Here is an 18,606-nt window from a genome sequence, read left to right as displayed (position 1 = left end):
GCCCAGTGAGGCCCGTGCTTCCTGGTAGTGCTGTCCTACTAATGGAGACTTCAAAAAGTAGATCTGGCCTATCCCCGGGACTCCAGGGTGGTCAGAGCAGGCAAAATGGCAGAGGCAGCTTTCCCTGACCTGGGCTATCCCTGCTGAGGGTACCACTGTTATCCAGGAAGGATGGGAATGAAAGGGTCTCTAGAGCTGCTGCTCTCAAGAAAAAAGCCATCACTATCTCCTTCTTGGCTGAAGTTCTCTTTGGGGCACCTCAGCAGTCTGGGCTGCCTCTCCCAATTTTTACCTCTGAAGCCCGGTGAGGAGAGCATTCAAGAAACTCAAATGGCACTGCCTGGATGTGAGCAGTGAACAAGAAGGTGATGTTGTGCTCTGTCCTTTGTAAGTGCCAGCTTCAATCCTGCACAGTGAAGGGACTGATCAGTTTCCCTCACTGCAGGAAGATCCAGAGAAGTGTTTTCATGGAAAACCTTCATTTCTTCCACGGTCTCTAAGGAGCCTTGTTTCATTTACACTACCACGACCTTTTACTTCAGCTCTCTTCCTCCTTCTTCCCTCCACCCTCCCTTCAGCAACATCTCTCTATTTACTGCAAGCTAAATTAGGGCTACTTTTGAGTATTTACAGAGCTGAACATACATTTTCATTTTCTGAACCCAAACTGCAAATAAGTTGATACAACACGCTCAGTACAGACACCCTGTTTTCAGGAATGAGTTACCACCTGCAAAGTATTCCCAAAAGATTGTGCAACGTTTGATTATAGAAGTTATCCACAATTAACATATGTGATTTTTTTTTTTTTCCCAGAACTCCTGTTTAAATGTGCTGTTTGCTATGAGCACACAGCACAGGGTAAGGAAGTGAAGAAGGAGCAGCATCGTCCAAGGGCTCTATATGACAACACGAAGAAACACCTGGGCCTCTTCTTGCTGCCACTCAGGGCTGCAGGCAAACTCTGCTGCACAGTTTTTGATAAAAGATGAGCAAGCACAAGCTAACGTGGTTTAACTCCAGCAGTATTTCTTCGCCTGGAAGGTTACAGAAAGGTTTGCAAATACTGCAATATTACTTTACGCTCTTAGGATGATTAAAACGTGTGCTGAATTTTTATCTCCCCCTTTCCGTAGCCATGCCATCCGGGGCTACCTGATATCCATCCCCGGGTTGGATTTCACAGCCGTCTCCACAAGGCCGCCCGTGACCAGTGGCTGAACGGGCAAGCCGGAGTGGCTCAGGAAACCTCACAGAGTGGGCTGGCTTATCAACCTCAGGACTTCCTTTGGGCTTCTTTTGATGATGAAGAAAGAAAACAGTTTTGCTTTTAACTATGACTTCTCAGGAAGAGGTGAGTGAAGCTTTGGGAGGGCGTGATGTCCTCTGAAGAAGTGATGTGTCTGTGCTTATCTCTCATGTAGTTTATACTTCTCAATGCTGTTTTGCTTCCAGATGAACAAAGAAGGGTTTTAAGGGTAGAAGAGTATTAGAAACATTTAAAAATCATGTACAGCAAACCATCCTTTTATCTGCCTTAAAATTAGTGGGCTACATATGAAATTTAATTTGTGGCCATTGAAATGAAAACTAGACTTTATCAAAAGAAGGAGTAGAAACCTCATTGCAACTGTTTGCTGAAAGTTGAAGAGATACTCCAGGTGATTAGAGATTAGCGCCACCAACAAAACACATACTTCACCTAAAATGTGTCACTATAAATATTTTCTGGGACTGATTTGGCAAGCACTTATGTTGCTTTTACATCTTGCCAACTTCACTGTCTTTAGCTATCCTGGACCTATTCCATAACATTACGAAGTCAAAAACCTGATAGTTTTTGTCACTGATGGTGCTCAGAACTGAAGCTAGAAATCAGAATGTTGAAGCTGCTTACCTTGAGTTCTGGTGTGGCCTGTTTTAATTGTTTTCCACTGTATGGAAAGAGATCAAGGGTTTTCTGGGCTAAAATTCAGCTGGACCAAGCATGACATTGCTGCCAGGTGCTGCACAGGTGTAATGTGCTTTTCTGTCTCTCTTGTTTCTGACTGCAATTAAAGAGAGCACCTCACAGAGGTTAGGTTGAAATTTAAGGGGAAAAAAGAAGTCAGAGTTATTGAAAGTGCTTAGACAAACTTGAAAATAATTTAACTTCTGTAGTTTGCTGGTTAATTAATTACAGGAGCTTCTCTCATGAAGTATGGTTTCTTTTCTCATGAAGAAATGATTTATTTTGGGCAAACGCAGCATTCTTGCAAGTGTCTCTGCGGATTCATTTTGTATCTGCATTGCATGGAAAAAGAATTGTCAATGGGAGTAGGAAGAAAATATCCTTTCACATAAGGAGAAGAGTGTCAGATTTTTTGAGGTAACAGAATTAATTTGCTTAAATATTTTCTTTTTGGTTTTTTTTTCTGTTGAGCCAGGCTCAAGGGGCAAACCCCACTACTGGAAGTCTTGAAATCATCTCTATTACAGAAGATGGACCGCCAGTACCAGAAATTCAGTTCTCCTTCAAAAGATTTTTCAGCATACAAGTGAGAGTTGATCCCAGTGCAGATGGATCTGGTAGGGATGCTGCATAGCGTTTTGACCTTTGTAATCTGAACAGCTAATTAGCTTGCCCACACATTCAGAGAAAGCAATTACTCAGAGGAACAAGAAACACAACCTCACTCCCCCAGCCGTGGGATTTGCCACCATATCAGCAGGTGATGACATCTTCTGTCTTGTGCTTGCACACACAAGCATTTTTTACAGACAGATTATCCACACGCTTCTGCCACATAGCAGATATTTACCCACGCTTTTCTGACACAGTTTTCATTGGCTTATTCGAAATTTTCCCAAATTGGAAATTCACTCCGTTAAAAAAAACCCGAATGCACAGTATAACAATCTGTAGGAGGAATAGCAAACATGTTGGTTACTTCCCCTGGGTTTCATGGCAAATATACTAACTTTAACAGAGGCAGAATGAGTAACAAGGGTGAAGACTGAGCAATTTATTTTTACAGTCCATTACCTACTGCAGCTGTGTAAAATTTTGGGTATCAGGCACCACCTCCATTGACAAAATCAGTTGCTCAGTTGCTGTAGGGAGGGTTTGGGAAGGTTGGGATTTACCCGTGATTCTATGAGCACTGGGAGACACTCAGTATCCTTGACTGGTTCTAAGTTCCTGCTAATCATAGATTCAAAGCTTGAAGAATGAAGGGGTTAAGATCTGCATGAATTAAAATTGACAACAAGGTTCTACTAGTACATGTGTATACAGACGAGAGAGCTGTGTAGGCTATTTTCCCATACTTTGCACTGTGTATGTCAGAATATGTTTGTCACAAGTGAACTATTCATTATTTTCAATGGAATACATTGTGTTTTTTTTCTGAATCACAATACTACCAAGTTGAGGTCAGCTAAAGAGGCGAACAGTGAGCTGCATCATTCCTGCTCATGAAGCGCATTCAGCAGTTCCTGCTGGTGTCTATTTTAACTTCAGATGCATCTTTTTCCTTGAAAACTCAATCTCAGCATAGAGCTATTACATGGTTCTCTCCTTGCCTTTATAGCAAAATCTCATCCAGATCACCTTTTCTGACATTTTTTCAAGCTATCTTCTAATTTGAAGGTTCCATGTTGGCAAATTATGCTTTTAACCATTTTCAAATAACTTTGATTCAAAAAGTCCAAAACTTTCTTCCTTCTTGCTTTGAATGCAAAGATATAAAATAACAATTAATTATAATAAATAACAATAATTATAAAATAACAATTAAAATAATAAAATATAAAATAACAATTAAATATTTGTTAACAGGTCCTGTCTTTTTTCCACTATTCCCTCTCACGTTCAAAGCTTTAGCATCTCTTCCTCCCTGCCAGGAGTGGTCCCCCAGCACTGGAAGAGTGGAGCTGGTGCATGGGGCTGCACTCCGTGCTCAGAGCACCATGAAGCTGGGGTTGCTGCAGGAGGGAGCACTGGGACCACAGACATGGTACAGGCAAGGGTCAGGAGATGTCATGGACAGGAACGGCTGTGAAATGCATGCAGCAGTTGCTGCTTCATCTAGCTTAATGTTAGAGAAATCTTTTCATTGCAAAGTCCAGCTGTTTTAACTTCATAGAAGCTGTTATCTCTGTTTGTTTTCTAGGAGATATTGAACCACCTTCGATGTGCCAAGTGTTAATCTCCCCCAAATACCTTCCATATGTCTGTGCTTTATTCTTCGTAGTAATCCTAGCAGTTGCCACTGGTCTGGGTGGTGAGTACAATTAGTTATTCATTAAGTTATTCATTAGTTATTCATTCTCAATTAACCATTCTAATTCTTAATTTTTCATGAGCTTTTTACTTAGAATGGAATTAAACTGCTACTGCCACTTGCTAACTGAAGTATAAAGTCTTGTTGATGTGATGGCTTTACGTCTTACTTACATGTACAAATAAAATAGATCTGGCACTCATGACAAGATTGATGTAATACTTAGGACACTGGGGAACCTGTAGGACTAAGACAGCTCTCCAATCAAATTTCACTGATTCCTCTTGAGTGGTGATTTAATAATTGAGAAACCTAGGGGAGCGTAAGGTAACATGCTTAGTTTTGTCTTGTAAATCAGTACTTACAGTTTGGTTTCAAAAACCAAACAAACGTTTCCCTATAACAAATCCCTATGAAGAAAAAGAAAGCATGAGATGAGTTCAGTTGTGACTGGAAGGTATACCCTCCACAGTGGTAGGTGCCAAATATGTTGATGGTAGAATGTCACCTTCACATCCACAGCTGGAATGAGTAAAGATCTCCTTGCTTTGCTGGTGAGGGTTCACAGCACCTGGAAACTTATCCTGGTGTGGAACATGAACTGGGTTAAGGTAGCTGTGAAGGAGGTAGCACGGGCAGCAAAGCTGTTTCATCCTACAATTCATTACTAATGGATGAGTTTAACAGCACCATGTAGAAACGTCCGGGTTGTATTTCAGAAGTTCCTAGAGTACAGGAGTTGCCTTTGCCTCAGCAAGGTAGAAATATGGCCAGATAATGAAAGCAGGAATGTGTGTTTCATCAGCTTGTTTTCTTCCATTCTTGCCAGTCCAGTACAACTGCATTGGGAAGTTTCGCTGCCGATCATCCTTCAAGTGTATTCAGAAATCAGCCAGGTGCAATGGTGTCTTCAACTGTAAAGAAGGGGAAGATGAGTATGGATGTGGTAATTCAGATTTGATTATAAATCCCTGCTACCTCTTCCTGCAGTGTCCGGCACACTGTTAAGAGATATGTGTTGTAAAGAATTTCAGTGAGACAGAGGAATATAGAGACTGATCTCTGCTCTCTGTGACAGCAACAGGGCCTGAGGGAACGGCATGGAGCTGTGTCAGGGGAGGGGCAGCTGGGGGTTAGGGACGGGGGCTGCACTGGACTGAGGTTAGGGACAGGGTCTGCACCAGAGGGCGGTGGGCATGGAATGGGCTGCCCAGGGCTGTGGGCACAGCCCCCAGTGCCAGAGTTCGAGGAGCCACTGGACATTACTCTCAGACACGTGGTCTTATTTTGGAGTGGTGTGCTGTGAAGCCCAGAGCTGGACTCAGTGGTCCTTGTGAGTCCCTTCTAACTTGGGGTATCTTATGATTCTGTGATCAGCACAGACTTTTTTCTCCTGACTGTGCTATCTTAGCGTGCCTTAATATATTACAAAGAGGGACACTCATAAGGAAAACCTCCTTTACCAATTGCCTCCTTAAAGTTAAGAAACAAAAATGCATAGAAAAATTCTGTCAAAGGATCCAAGTGATCAAAAAGATAAGTAGTAAAAGCTTCAAGAGCCAGGAAATGTGGACACCACAGCGGTGCATTGTACAGCTGTGTGCATGTTGTTGTCCTGGTGGTTCTTTGCATCTCACTCAGACTTTTCTTCCTCTGAATCTCAAAGTCAGGCTGAGTGGCAAGAGAGCTGTGCTGCAGGTGTTCACCTCAGGATCCTGGCGAACAGTCTGTTCTGATGACTGGAAGACAGAGTATGGAAATACTACCTGTAAACACCTGGGTTTCTCAAGGTACAAATGTAAAACAGAAGGAATTTGTGTGACATTCTTAACGAATTCTGACATTTGCAATTTTCTTCATGAAACCCTGCATAAATCTGTGCTTTAAAATAAAAAAGGACTCCTTTCTTGTGAATAATATAATTGAAGATAATGTGGGAAATCGTCATGAATATTTGCACACTGAAAATGCCAGCTACTGCTCCTATAAGTCCTGAATGATGGCTAACAGCTATGGTTTGGTTAAGTCTTCCCTATGGGTTGCAGGTACCTGAATCCTACCTGTCTCCCTAGTAACTGCAACCTGTGCAAGAGGCATTGTGCAACATATGAGCATTTTCCATTTATTTTCTTCATCAGCAGGAAAATTATGTATGAGATCTGCTCAGAAAGTAATGTATTTCCTGTTTTATGATGTTGGCCCACAACATCAGAGGCAGATGGTGGTGGTATGGCAGTATAGGTCGAACCTTCCCACCAATATCCTATTATATGTTGTTGCCGTGTGACAGATGGCAGCAGAGGGGCAGTCTGACAAAGTGGTGTCTGACATAGAAGTACAGCTGAAGCATAGGTGTGTTATTGAATTCCTCTGTGTGGAAAACATGGCACCCACTGACATCCATTGACACTTGCTGAAGACATTTGCCATTCAGTCACAATGAAGTTCCAGTACAACATTAGAATTAAAATTGACTTTCTCTGCCAGTACCTCTCAGTACTTGAGACTTCTGACATGATTGTGGAAGAAGTACGCATGCGTTATAAGAAGCACTTCTTGGACGGAGTGGGATGACTTCACCAAGTGCCAGAATCTGGTCATTGTGGCTGCTGCACCAGGTTTCCACTAATAGAGGTGCTAAATTATTCAGGCGGATTACTGGAAGTCTGTCTGATGAAGCTGTGTTTATGCTTTATTTGCAGTTATGTGAGTTCAGGTTACCTGCCTGTGGCTGCTGTTGAAAAACAGTTTCAAAGACATTTTGTATCCCTCAGCCATTGGTTATCAGTGGATCAAGTGACATCCCTGCACAACGCAACCAACTTGAGGTACGCTTTGACTTGTTGGTTGAATGGCAGAAAACCAGGTTGTTCATAATGATAGAAGGAGAGACTTTAATGAATTATTTGTCAAAGCTCTCTGCCCCACGATCCCTTTACAGCAAATGGATGGACACCAAGCACTTATCTTTTTCTAACATAGAGCAGTTCCTTTGAGTTTACAGACCCTTAGCTGTTTCCCAGTGGGCATATAAACCCCTCATGGTGTGTTTCTTTATCTTGACAAGACTTGCTTTTCTTAGTTGCTTTTCACTGAGAAGCAAGCTATGGATCCAAGGAGACTACAGATCACATGCTAAAAGTAACCTCCTATCACAGAAGAGTGAACCACTGGTCAGCAGGACAGCAAGCGATCTGCAGACTCCTGATGGTGTCTAAGCTCCTACCTACATATTTCAGTTAAATGCCTTTAGTAGATTGGATGAGTGCTTGACTTTGTGTCTCTCTTAATATATGAATTCTATATATGTATGTAAACATGCATACTAGGGAAAAAATGGTGTACCTAAATTATATCTAATAAATTACTGTCTCTTCATCTTAGGGAAGAATGCACTTCTGGCAATGTAATCATCTTAAAGTGTTTGGGTAAGCATCAGCAAACGTGAGAATAAGATGAAAACCTGTCCTTCTTCACCCACTGCAGAGCAAGAGCAGGGAGGAATTGGGTACTCAGGAGAATACTGTCAGTTTTTCACATGTAATGAAAAATTTTATTTCTTGTATAAAATTTCAGAGAACTTCAGGAGTCCAGAGTAGACTTGGAGGGCAGATGTGGAGTGTCAGGTAGCAAGAACGATACAGTGAAAATCATAGCAGCAAGTAGACACGTAAGGATTGTGCATTGGATCGATGATCTGATGCTACAATTCAAACTCTTTGCCACCTTAATTCCTGAACTTCAATGCATACCTCTCTATGCGAGCTTGTTTTCCAACTGGGATATGAAAATCAGTGGGCGTTAGAGATGGACTTGCAGATGGTCCTGCTGCAGGGACCACCTGGCCTTGGCGAGGTTAGGAATAGGAGTTCTTAAGGTGACAAAAACTATTCCCGTGTTTCCCCTAAGGACTGTAACCTTTGCTTTCTGGCAGCATGCGGGATGCGGGCCAGCTATGGGCCACGGATTGTGGGAGGCAATGCATCCTTGCCCCAGCAGTGGCCTTGGCAGGTCAGCCTGCAGTTCCATGGGCACCACCTCTGCGGAGGGTCTGTCATCACCCCACGTTGGATCATCACAGCTGCACACTGTGTCTACGAGTAAGTCCCTAAATTGTCTTACTCAGGTGTCCCATTGACTCTACTTGCAGCACATCTTGGGGGATACTGCAGAAGAAGACTCAAGCATTGTGCTTTATCTTCAAAAAACCTGCAGAAGAGATTGGCTTAACCTTATTTCACGGACTTTATCAATAGCATTTAAACTGTCTCTCCTTTCTGTACCAGTGCAAATCCTTATGAAAAAGGATCTTCCACAAAAGTGTTCAAATCACACAGCCCAATTTTCAAAAATTCTGGAAACTCTCAGCTGCCTGGGAAATCAACTTAAACAACTGATAAATGTCAAATCATTTCTTTAGAATTCAGATCACTGATTTCTCTACGTTGCATGTGATTTAATGGCTCAGGAGGAATTTTTACTTGGCTGCTGAGTACTAAAGTACTCAGAAGCTCCTAAGTAAATGACAAGACCCTGTTCAATTTAATAGGATCAATCAGACTGTAAGCTTGGGAGACAAATGACAACCTGAGAGTTTTCTTAAAGGTTTCTCACTCTCCCCTATCTCTTCATTTCAGCTTGTACTTACCGAGCTCATGGAGTGTGCAAGTTGGCTTTGTGACTCAGCAAGATACCCAGGTTCACACGTATTCAGTGGAAAAGATTATATACCATCGAAATTATAAGCCAAAGACCATGGGAAATGATATAGCACTGATGAAACTGGCAGCACCGCTTGCTTTCAATGGTAATTCATTGTGTGAGCTGTCACTTGACTTTCTCACTTCCCTAGCTAAGAGCACAGGCTGGGAAGTTCTTTTGGTCTGACACAGGCCATCTGGGTGCATTCTCACTTCCTCCAAAAACAATGAGAGAGGAGCGGCATAAATGTAGTGAACCTGCTGCTGTGATGGCACAGGATGCCTGCCCAAATGACACTGGCTTATCCCCCTTGCTCACCACCAGCCATAGGATGAGCCTTGGCTACTGTTCCAAGTACTGTCTCCACATGGCAGCAGAAAGCCTTCCCAGCCCCAACACCAGAAACATTTCTGCACTCCATATTCAGGTACAGAGGCACAATGCAATCACAGGCACTGCAGGTTTCCAACTCATTCTGGTGTTGGCTTGCTGAAGGCATTTAATAATTGGCAAACATCAACTTTATTCTTTCTAAATAATTTTTCCCATCTAAAATATACATCCCACCCAATTTTTCTTGGACATCACAGAGATTTTTACAATGTTCTTGCTGTCCTTATTTCTGTGAGTATATGGAGGTCCAGCCGTGCCCAAAGCTGAAAATCAAGTTTAAATTTCAAATAGAAGCCAATACAATACAAATATAACAGTTCTTTTGAATTAAAACCACTCTTATTTTCTCAGTAGGATGCTGTCTATGGCTGACACAGCTAGTGAGTTGAAATAATGTGTAATAATTCTGTATGAATACAAATCATCGCCTACCAATATTTCCTATTCACTGTGAGCTCTTTCTGCAAAGGTGGACTGGCTCCCCAGTGCATCTAGATTGTCCATTCCTAAATCAATACTATTGAAATTGCCCACAGCAGGAGGAGTGTAACTAGATGACCTTTAAGATCCCTTCCAACCCAAGACATTCTGTGATTCTATGGTTCTATTCTATTAAATCTTTCCAACTTCCAGTTTAGATAAAAATTCAGCTTGAATTTTTTCTGTTTGAAATTTCTGCCACTGCTGTTTTCTTTTGCTCAGGATCAAGTTTGTGAGGCTGCCAAGAACAGGAAAAGCTCTGAATCTGAACTGTGGACAAGGGGCCACCTGGGGAGCTTTGGAGGCTTGATGCTTTTAGCTGGAGTCATTGCATAGTGGAGAAATGTACTGCTAGGAATTACCCACTGTAGCATCATATCTTCCTTCCCTTTGTGCAGTGCTAGGCCACCTTGATAGCTTGTAGTTCATCCCCGTGAGCATCAAACACTGACTGTATTGCATAGCATTCAGTGCCCCAGAGCACAGAGGTACTCTAGGTCTATGAGTCCATGGATGGGAAACAAAGAGTACCCCAGACATTGTGCTGCCCTTTCAGAGGACTGCAGTAATGCATGCTTACAGCTGTTTTCACATGCCACTGCACAAAACCCATCACAAGGTACTATACCAGTCATGTTATAGCTAACCATGGCCCTTTCTCTGGCAGAGCAGCATGCCATGGGGTCTCAATTGTACCCATCAGCTGAGTACGAGGTGTATTTCTTATTTACACATTCATCACTTTACTGACAACCCAACACATCTTTTATTACTTCCTTCTTGATGTAAATTAAGCCCGCTATAAATATCTGGCCATAAGACAAAAGACTTATAGAAAGTAGGATATTAGGAAAAATTTCTTCTCAGCAAGAGCGGTGAGGCAGTGGCACAGGCTGCCCAGGGAGGTGGTGAAGTCACCGTCCCTGGAGGTGTTCAAGAGCCGTGTGGATGTGGCACTGAGGGACGTGGGCAGTGGGCATGGTGGGGATGGGCTGATGGTTGGACTCAGTGGTCTTAGAGGTCTTTTCCAACCTTAATGGTTCTATGATTCTGTGATTCTATGATTCTATGATTCTATGATTCTATGATTCTATGATTCTATGATTCTATGATTCTATGATTCTATGATTCTATGATTCTATGATTCTATGAACTACTGAGTTTCCTTATGTGGCGAGTGGATAGTTTTCTTAGAAACTTCATTGCATGCCATGTCCTGAAAGATTTATGCAAGCATATACCTTGTGTCAAATCTTGAAAATGATTCTCTCTTTTCTCTCGTTCTCTCTCTCTTTGCTTTTTTCTTTCTTTCTTTCTTTCTTTTTTTTAATAGGTCACATAGAGCCAATTTGTCTGCCTAATTTTGGTGAACAGTTCCCAGAAGGAAAAATGTGTTGGGTATCAGGATGGGGAGCAACTGTTGAAGGAGGTATTTTAAATGCCTGCTGTCAGTTACAGTACATGAAAATATCTCACACAGAGGAAATATAGGATTTGGCTGGAGCAATTGATCAACATTAAATTGTCTAGGATATCTGGGGGGAAGAAGATGACATATTCCTAAATTTTATGGTAACCGTGGAAAGGGAGTTCAGTCTTTTGCAGGGGGGAATATGAGACAGAAGTGCTGTACTCACTCTTAACACAAGGAATGAACGGGAACACTCAATGGAAAGAATGAGAACCACATGTAGGTGCAGAGATGGTGCTCCATCCATCCTCTCATGTTTTTTATAACTTCAAGCACACGAAGCAGAGCAGAAATGCAAGAATCAAACATTCTTTTTTTTTTTTTTTTTTTTTTCCAAGAGAGAGCATGTATATATTTTCAAGCGAGTTGGATGATAAAGAAATTAGATTTGTGAATTATGTTACAAACAAAAGGGACTATTTTATTTTTAGCATGACTCGTGGGTTATGTCAGTCAATAATATGTAGTGACTCACTTTCACTTCAGAGTGCCTGAATGCTCAGGTCATTGTTCTTTATTCATTCTTGATTTGTCTCATTTAAAATGTTCCCGTTGTTCAGAGAACACAATAATAGATAATAGCAAAAGGCGAGGAAAAAGAGAAAGCAACATTTACCACATAAAAAGATGATATCTAAATTGGAAGGAGAGTGTGCAAGTGCTCCTATTTGTGGAAATGATTCACTGAGACTCTGATGAATACTTGTAAAATAGAACAGATGTTTGCAGGTGATTTGTTGATGAACAGAACAGGGACTAAATTCAAAACAAATCTGTGCTCTAGAATTAGAAGACAGTGTCCAAATAGCTTTCAAGCTCACAGTTGAAGTAGAAACATATAGCTCACCATTATTTATTACACACTATGATAATGCCCAGCTCTATGCAGTCAGTAGTTACCAGATTACATACGTGATGAGACTTTCATTGTGTTGTCATTATAACTATATTTCTCTCACTCTTGCTTGCCAGTTCTTCATATTGTAGAGCATCTTCTGGTTTTGATTAAAGATTACTTTCAAGGATAGAGTGTTTTTCCTTGTTTGTTTGTTTTTGGTTTTGTTCTGTTTTTGAACAGGTGACACATCCGAAACCATGAATTACGCAGGTGTTCCCTTGATTTCTAATAGAATTTGCAATCACAGGGATGTCTATGGTGGGATCATAACCTCTTCAATGCTTTGTGCCGGTTTCCTAAAGGGAGGGGTGGACACCTGCCAGGTATGGAAGTTTCCAAACTGCACGTGTGCTCATTAACAGCAACGATGGAAAAACATGAGTGATAAGCTATCAGAAGGCACTCCCAGGCTTTTCTTGGTCAAATATTTGTTCTTGTACCATTTACTCTGTTCGCCATGAACACAAGCCACTGACTGTGCACATATTCATGCACTACAGTTCCCTCTTTACCTTTCTTCTGTGGACCATATCTGCTACTTCTGAAGCCAAATTTACTTAAGACATTTTTTAATTTCTTGCATGTGCTACAGTGTTGTACCATCCCTTCCTTGCCCTGACCATGGCCTCTACACTGCAATGAATTGCACTGTGAGCAGCTCTGGAGATCTGCAAAGTGCAGAAACCCCATAGTGAAAAGCAGCCAAAGCATACATGAGAAGATAAGAAGTGTGGAACTTTGGAAAATGTAGAGGCAGGGAGATGGAGAAAAGGATTTGAGTATCAGTGGGTTGCCAATAACTCAGCCCCACACAGTAATGCAGGCTCACCTAGCTATTCATGAATGAGGGGCAAAGTTACCAGAGTTACCCAGTTACAATCACACAAGGGACAAGATGAAACCAAGGCATGAGGTGCACAAGTTTTCATATAAGTGTCTGAGGTGCTGATATTTGTCTTAATTCTTTGTCCTCCAGGGAGACAGTGGCGGCCCTTTGGCATGTGAAGATATGAGTATCTGGAAGTTGGTGGGAACCACCAGCTTTGGAGTGGGCTGTGCAGAAGCGAACAAGCCTGGTGTCTACAGCCGAACTACCTCCTTCCTGGGCTGGATACACGAGCAGATGGAGGTGTGGTTTTGCCCTGTCTCCATCTCCAGCTGTAGCTTTGCTTCACCTGTTCCACATAGGATTCATACTATATTGGTCACAGCTGACTTTTGCTGTATGGCAATGTGTGACACAAGAGTGAGTTTGTCCTGTAGAAGCTGAGTGGGGAGAAATAAAATGGGGAGTGGGGAGAGAAGGTGTTGGCTGAAAGGAGAGGAGAGCAGAGGCAATGAAGTGTAGGGATGCTGCAGCCACCTTCACCTACCTGGGTGAGTCACAGCTCACAGGTAAGCATCTATACACAGGCTCTTACATGTCATTCTCCTACCAAGATAAAACCACCCCAAGCACCAAAGCGTATATCCCATCCTGCTCTAGTCTGGTCCTCAGAGACAGGGGCATCAGTGCTGCTATTCCAGCACCCAATTTGCTGGAATGCATGAATGAACAAATGAATGAATGAATGAATGAATGACTAGCGGTGGTGGTGTGCCAGCAGCAGCAGCATGACTACCAGTCCTGACACCTGCCTGTACTGCCTTGGTGCCATGTGATGGAATCAATCCTGCCTCAGCTTGCTTGTGAAGTAGGCTAGACTTGCTCCATGATCTGGAGTGCTAATGTAAAGCACTCGCAGATGAGGAAATTCCCCAAACAAGATTATGTGTGCAGTTTTAGCTTAGCTCAGTCTGTATACTGCATGACACATGCTGTTTTCGCAATCTATATTACATGCAAAGGTTAATGCTATCAGTGCCCATCTGCCACTCAACAAAGCTAGAGAAGATAGGATAACATGTCCAAGGCTTTCAGACTTCTGGTATTCTTTCTTTCCTTTCCCTCCAGTATCTTCATCATTGTGTTTCCCCGACATCTAGCCATAGGTTCCAGAAATGGCTGGCACTTTGCACATGGAAGATAAGTGAAGACATTTCGGATGAAAATGTCATATATGGTGAAGTAATCAAGAGGGAAAAAAAGTACAGTTAAATATTTGTTTGGCTAGATGCCAGCAAGTCATAATTTTTCACAGGGACATCCTTCAGATTAAACATTTATTCATCCTCCTCAAAAAGACTTTCAGTTGCAGCACAGAAAGACAGACACTTTTTAATGCAATCTGAAAGAAATCAGAAGAAAGTAAAGATAACGTACCTTTGAAAACAAGACCACAATTCTGATCTGCTCTTAGCTGCTATTGCTCTCTGTGGATTGGGGTTCATTTGGTGTCTCCAGAAGTTCCTTTACTTTCTTCACACTAACTTAACTGTTGTAGTTAAGGCTTACTAAAGAGGCTGGGAGAGGGATCCATTTCGATATAAGAGAGGTAAAATAGCAAGATAAGGAGCTTGGTCATCAGCTTGCCCTTTAAATGTTTTCTTTCTGGAAATTGACATTGTGACAACTCAACTCCCAGGACCATTCATTTAATGCCAGGCGTGATCAAAGAGGAGGTATTTGCATTTTCTGATCTTCCATTTCCTGGTCTAAAACCTGAGGTAAGCACTTCTGCCTCGCAGATTTTTGGGAACATGCAAACATTTTGTTGATGACTCTCTCCTTCGAGGGCAACAGTTTTCTATTGCTTTCCTCTAGGTAGTGAAAGTTAGGTGGTGGTGTTTAACAAAGTTCTGTCCAACGCTGTGAGCACAGTTTCTCTTGCTTCCATTTTGAATCACTAGGGGAGGAAGTAAAGTTTGTAGTGCAAAATGGGAGTACCATTGGCCTACATACATTACCATCTGAGATCTACTAAGCTTCCGCTAGTGCATCTGAATAGGCATGCAAGGTTCCTACCCCAGGAGAAAACAAAAAGAAAGAAAAGATAAAGAAAGCAGCAATGGAACAACTAAGAAGAAACAAAACAAACCCCTTCAAATCTTACTTAGCTCCCTGTATGCACTATCCCACGCACAGTGTCTGCCACTGCTGCTAATGTATTCCACCATCCCCCATAACCATAATTCTTTTTGAATCTTCTGTTCCTGTCTCAGCCTACGCAAAGTTAGCAATCAGTGAACTTGAGTGGTGAGAGAAGCTGATGGCATTTCCTCAGGTTCACAGTACGTGTGATGGGAGTTGCACCCCATGAGGAGGAGGTGGTATGTTTTTGCGAAGAACAAGCACAACCGCTCAGCTGGCAGAACTGGCTCCAGCAGCCCTATGGTGCCATTGGTTCAAACGGAAGTAAGCAGAATACATACATAATTGGTTTTGCTTTCTAGAGAGAAGAGTTGCAGACCTGAAGGGCACGTTGACTCACTGGGCTTTTGGACATCCATGCCCCCCACTGAAGGACCTACCACACTCTTCTGGACACCTGCTCTGAGCTCTGTACATTCATGGACTACTTTTAACCATTTGTTTTTGGGACTGGTAACTGTAATTAAGGAAAACTGATGCACAGTTAGCCTCTTTTGGATGGATGAGGCAGTTTCGTTCTGGCTGGTGGGCATGTGCATTCACTGTCAGCTAGTAATTTCACACATGAAAAAAAGTGCTAAAACTGATAAGCCAGAAAGCTGCAATAACATTTTGCAGGCACCATGCGTACAAGTCTACAGGAACTTCAGATCAAGTTGCTTGCTACTATTTTGATATTTCCCTTCCAAGAATCAAGCTACAAAAATACTTTTTTCGTGAAAATATCCACACATAAGGCCCAAGCTCTGTTACACAGGTACCAGCAACTTTCATTATAGCCATAAAGCAAATAGGAAGCAAGCAGCTGGCAGTTTTGGCACACATTGGGCAAGTATGTTCAACTCTTGTTAGAAAAAAAATCACAGGATTCAAGTCTTATGTCATGTGGATGTGAGCATAATCCCTTAATCTTAAGTGTCTTGTTGCTGTAAATGGCTTGGAAATGAGCAATATACAGACTGTAACTACTGAAAAATTCTGAGATCACGGAACAGTCTTAGAGAAAAGAGGAGCTGAAGTGCTGCTGTGGTTTCCTGTTTTACAAGCCATTTTAATACAACAACGTCTTGTTATGTTGAAAAATGCCTCATCCTTTTTTACTTGTTCTTCGTTAAAATCCTGGGACGTAAGTTATCAATATTAGAGTTGGGTTCTAGGGCTAGGTAGGCTGAATAACACATAATGTTGTCAGAGATTTTCAGTACCAGCCAAAATTGATCTTATCAGGTGATCACATGCTGCTGATCTGCTTGATATGTGGTTTTGGAGGCAGTTTTGTTTGCCTGTAAATCAGTATCTGCATCACAAATGCCACGCTTCACAGCTGCAAGAAAGCACTGGTGAAATGAGAACTGCTTTCTTGCTGCAACACATTGGGTGTAAATTGAGAGTGAACAGTAAACCAGCATGAACTGGCAACCTCCCCACTGCGGGAGACACTCAGTTTATACCCGGAGGTCACTACACTGGTACCGTTCTCCATGGCTAAAGGAACTGCAGTGCATGAGGAATAATAGTTCAAGGGACATCATGTTGGAAGCAAGAGGGAAGTACCATTGCAAATCTGACACAAAAGTCGGAATAAAATGGGAAATTTCAACTTGAAAGAACTCTGACAGAATTAAAATGAAATATGTTGAACCGTTGTGTAACGAATAGGTTTTCAGAAGTGTTTTAATGCTCACTGTTTGTTTTCATAACACTTTCACTGCCACAGTATGGCTCATATATGATATTGTCAGCAGTCTGGAGATGAGGGGATTTCTCTCAGCTCATAGATTAGTTATTTCTGAAAATACCCCTGAAAAATCCTTTTGAATCATTCTATTTCCATAAAAAGACTGCTCGGTAAATATCTATTGTGCCCTGCTTTATATTTTAGAGAAGTCCAGTGTAAACCATGGAGAAGTCTTCCAGACAAGAAGGCACATTATCCTCTAAATCAATGATCATCAATGATGGATGCCCAAGATCTCAGAGCTTCAGATCTTTATTTGTCATGGCCCTTGCCATGGTGTCTTAGGTAGAGGAAGAATGTAACCACAAGAGTCAATCCAAAAAGCTGGATTTTCCTACCCCAACCTACGCCATTAATAAGAATGCCAGAGGTTTAAAAATAACTTTAATCACAGTACTAACACATTTCTTTGTGCTAAGCCAGGTGAAGATACATGGAGGTTTAGAACGTTTACTGTGGGAAGAGTTTTGTTACAGAGATGGCCATTTTCATCTCTCTTTTATTTAAAGAGAGGTGGGATCGATGAGGTGGTCTCTACGGAATGAACCAATAGACAATAAAGTATCTTTTCAAAGAAGTGATACAACCACATGCCTGTTCTTTTCCTTGGATTTTCTTCTTCCTGACCAATGAAAATAATTAGCTGCGCCACATGTGTATGTACAGAGGCCCACCAAAGCAGTTGGAGGTGAAGGCAGCTCTCATTAACTAATTCCCATTAGGAGTTTCATGGCAAACACCTTGGAAATATTTAAGATCTTTATTCTGGAGGAGTGTATATCTACTGCATTATTAAAGAGGCTGATGAAACAGCTACTATCTTGTGAACTCACATCACCAGTTAAAATAGCTGCTAAGGAAGGATTACATTACAGTCATAGTATCCCTTAGAAACACAACCTGTTTTGCACCACCCATGGAGCAAACTTGCAGCAACAGCAAGCATCTCAGAAGATTCATCCAGTGTGTAACTCCCAATAAACACCTAGTGTATAGAAAACAATATTTTACCATCCATCACCTGTTCTTGTCATCATATTTGTCCCAAAACCGAGACAAAGCTAGTAAGTTTGGATGAACTTTTCTCCAATATGCGCTTTTCCCAGATGCTCCAATAACACCATTTTTTCACTTATGATGCATAAATAGAACAACAATTTCTGCCATGATACAGAGATTAGTATAAGAACAAATGTGTGAGCAAGTTTGGTGTTCAAGAAAGCAAAAGTATTTTCTGAGGCTTTACGTGCTTTCATATGGTAACACATCCTGCACCAGGAAGCAATCACTGCACAAAGAGGGGGTATGAAGCAGAGCTGGGCTCATAGGGCCTTTCTCACTGTCGAGATTCATACAAGGCTCTAAATACAAATACAATAACAGCACATTAAACTTAAAAAAAGAACAGACTTGACTCATCCAACTTCTGACAATCTTCAACACCCAGCTTCTATCCTAACTGCTGCACTGTAAATCTAGCTATTGTGGTGACAAACCTACGTCGATCACTGGAAGGGGTATGTTCTCCAGTATCTCTGTGAGTGTACTGCTGTTTCAAGATATGTGGATCAAGTTTCTTTTCTTCAACAAAAAGCCCTGTGAAAAGCAGTATCACACCTGTGAGCCGCA

At 41.8% G+C, this 18,606-nt stretch overlaps 1 protein-coding gene across 2 annotated transcripts; it reads left to right on the top strand.

Moving 5' to 3' along the window:
- The first annotated feature begins 1,141 nt into the window (after positions 1–1,141).
- TMPRSS3 (transmembrane protease, serine 3) lies at positions 1,142–17,541 on the top strand. Of its 2 annotated transcripts, none has more exons than XM_425558.7 (13): positions 1,142–1,354; positions 2,427–2,568; positions 4,155–4,265; positions 5,095–5,211; positions 5,932–6,055; positions 6,968–7,093; positions 7,650–7,693; positions 8,200–8,365; positions 8,903–9,072; positions 11,173–11,268; positions 12,389–12,531; positions 13,185–13,337; positions 15,542–17,541. In XM_425558.7, exons 1-13 carry the CDS (start codon positions 1,337–1,339, stop codon positions 15,560–15,562), a joined length of 1,431 nt encoding a protein of 476 aa, XP_425558.3. In that variant the 5' UTR covers positions 1,142–1,336; the 3' UTR covers positions 15,563–17,541. The 2 variants fall into 2 exon arrangements, with proteins under 2 accessions (XP_425558.3, XP_015156488.2); XM_015301002.3 differs by lacking the exon at positions 15,542–17,541 and adding an exon at positions 14,163–15,503 and having other exon boundaries at positions 1,180–1,354.
- The last annotated feature ends 1,065 nt before the right edge of the window (positions 17,542–18,606 follow it).

This window comes from Gallus gallus, chromosome 1 (assembly GCF_016699485.2).
Source record: "Gallus gallus isolate bGalGal1 chromosome 1, bGalGal1.mat.broiler.GRCg7b, whole genome shotgun sequence".
NCBI classification, from domain to species: domain Eukaryota; kingdom Metazoa; phylum Chordata; class Aves; order Galliformes; family Phasianidae; genus Gallus; species Gallus gallus.
Note: the sequence above shows the minus strand (reverse complement) of the source record. Positions and strands in the feature narration are given on the sequence as shown.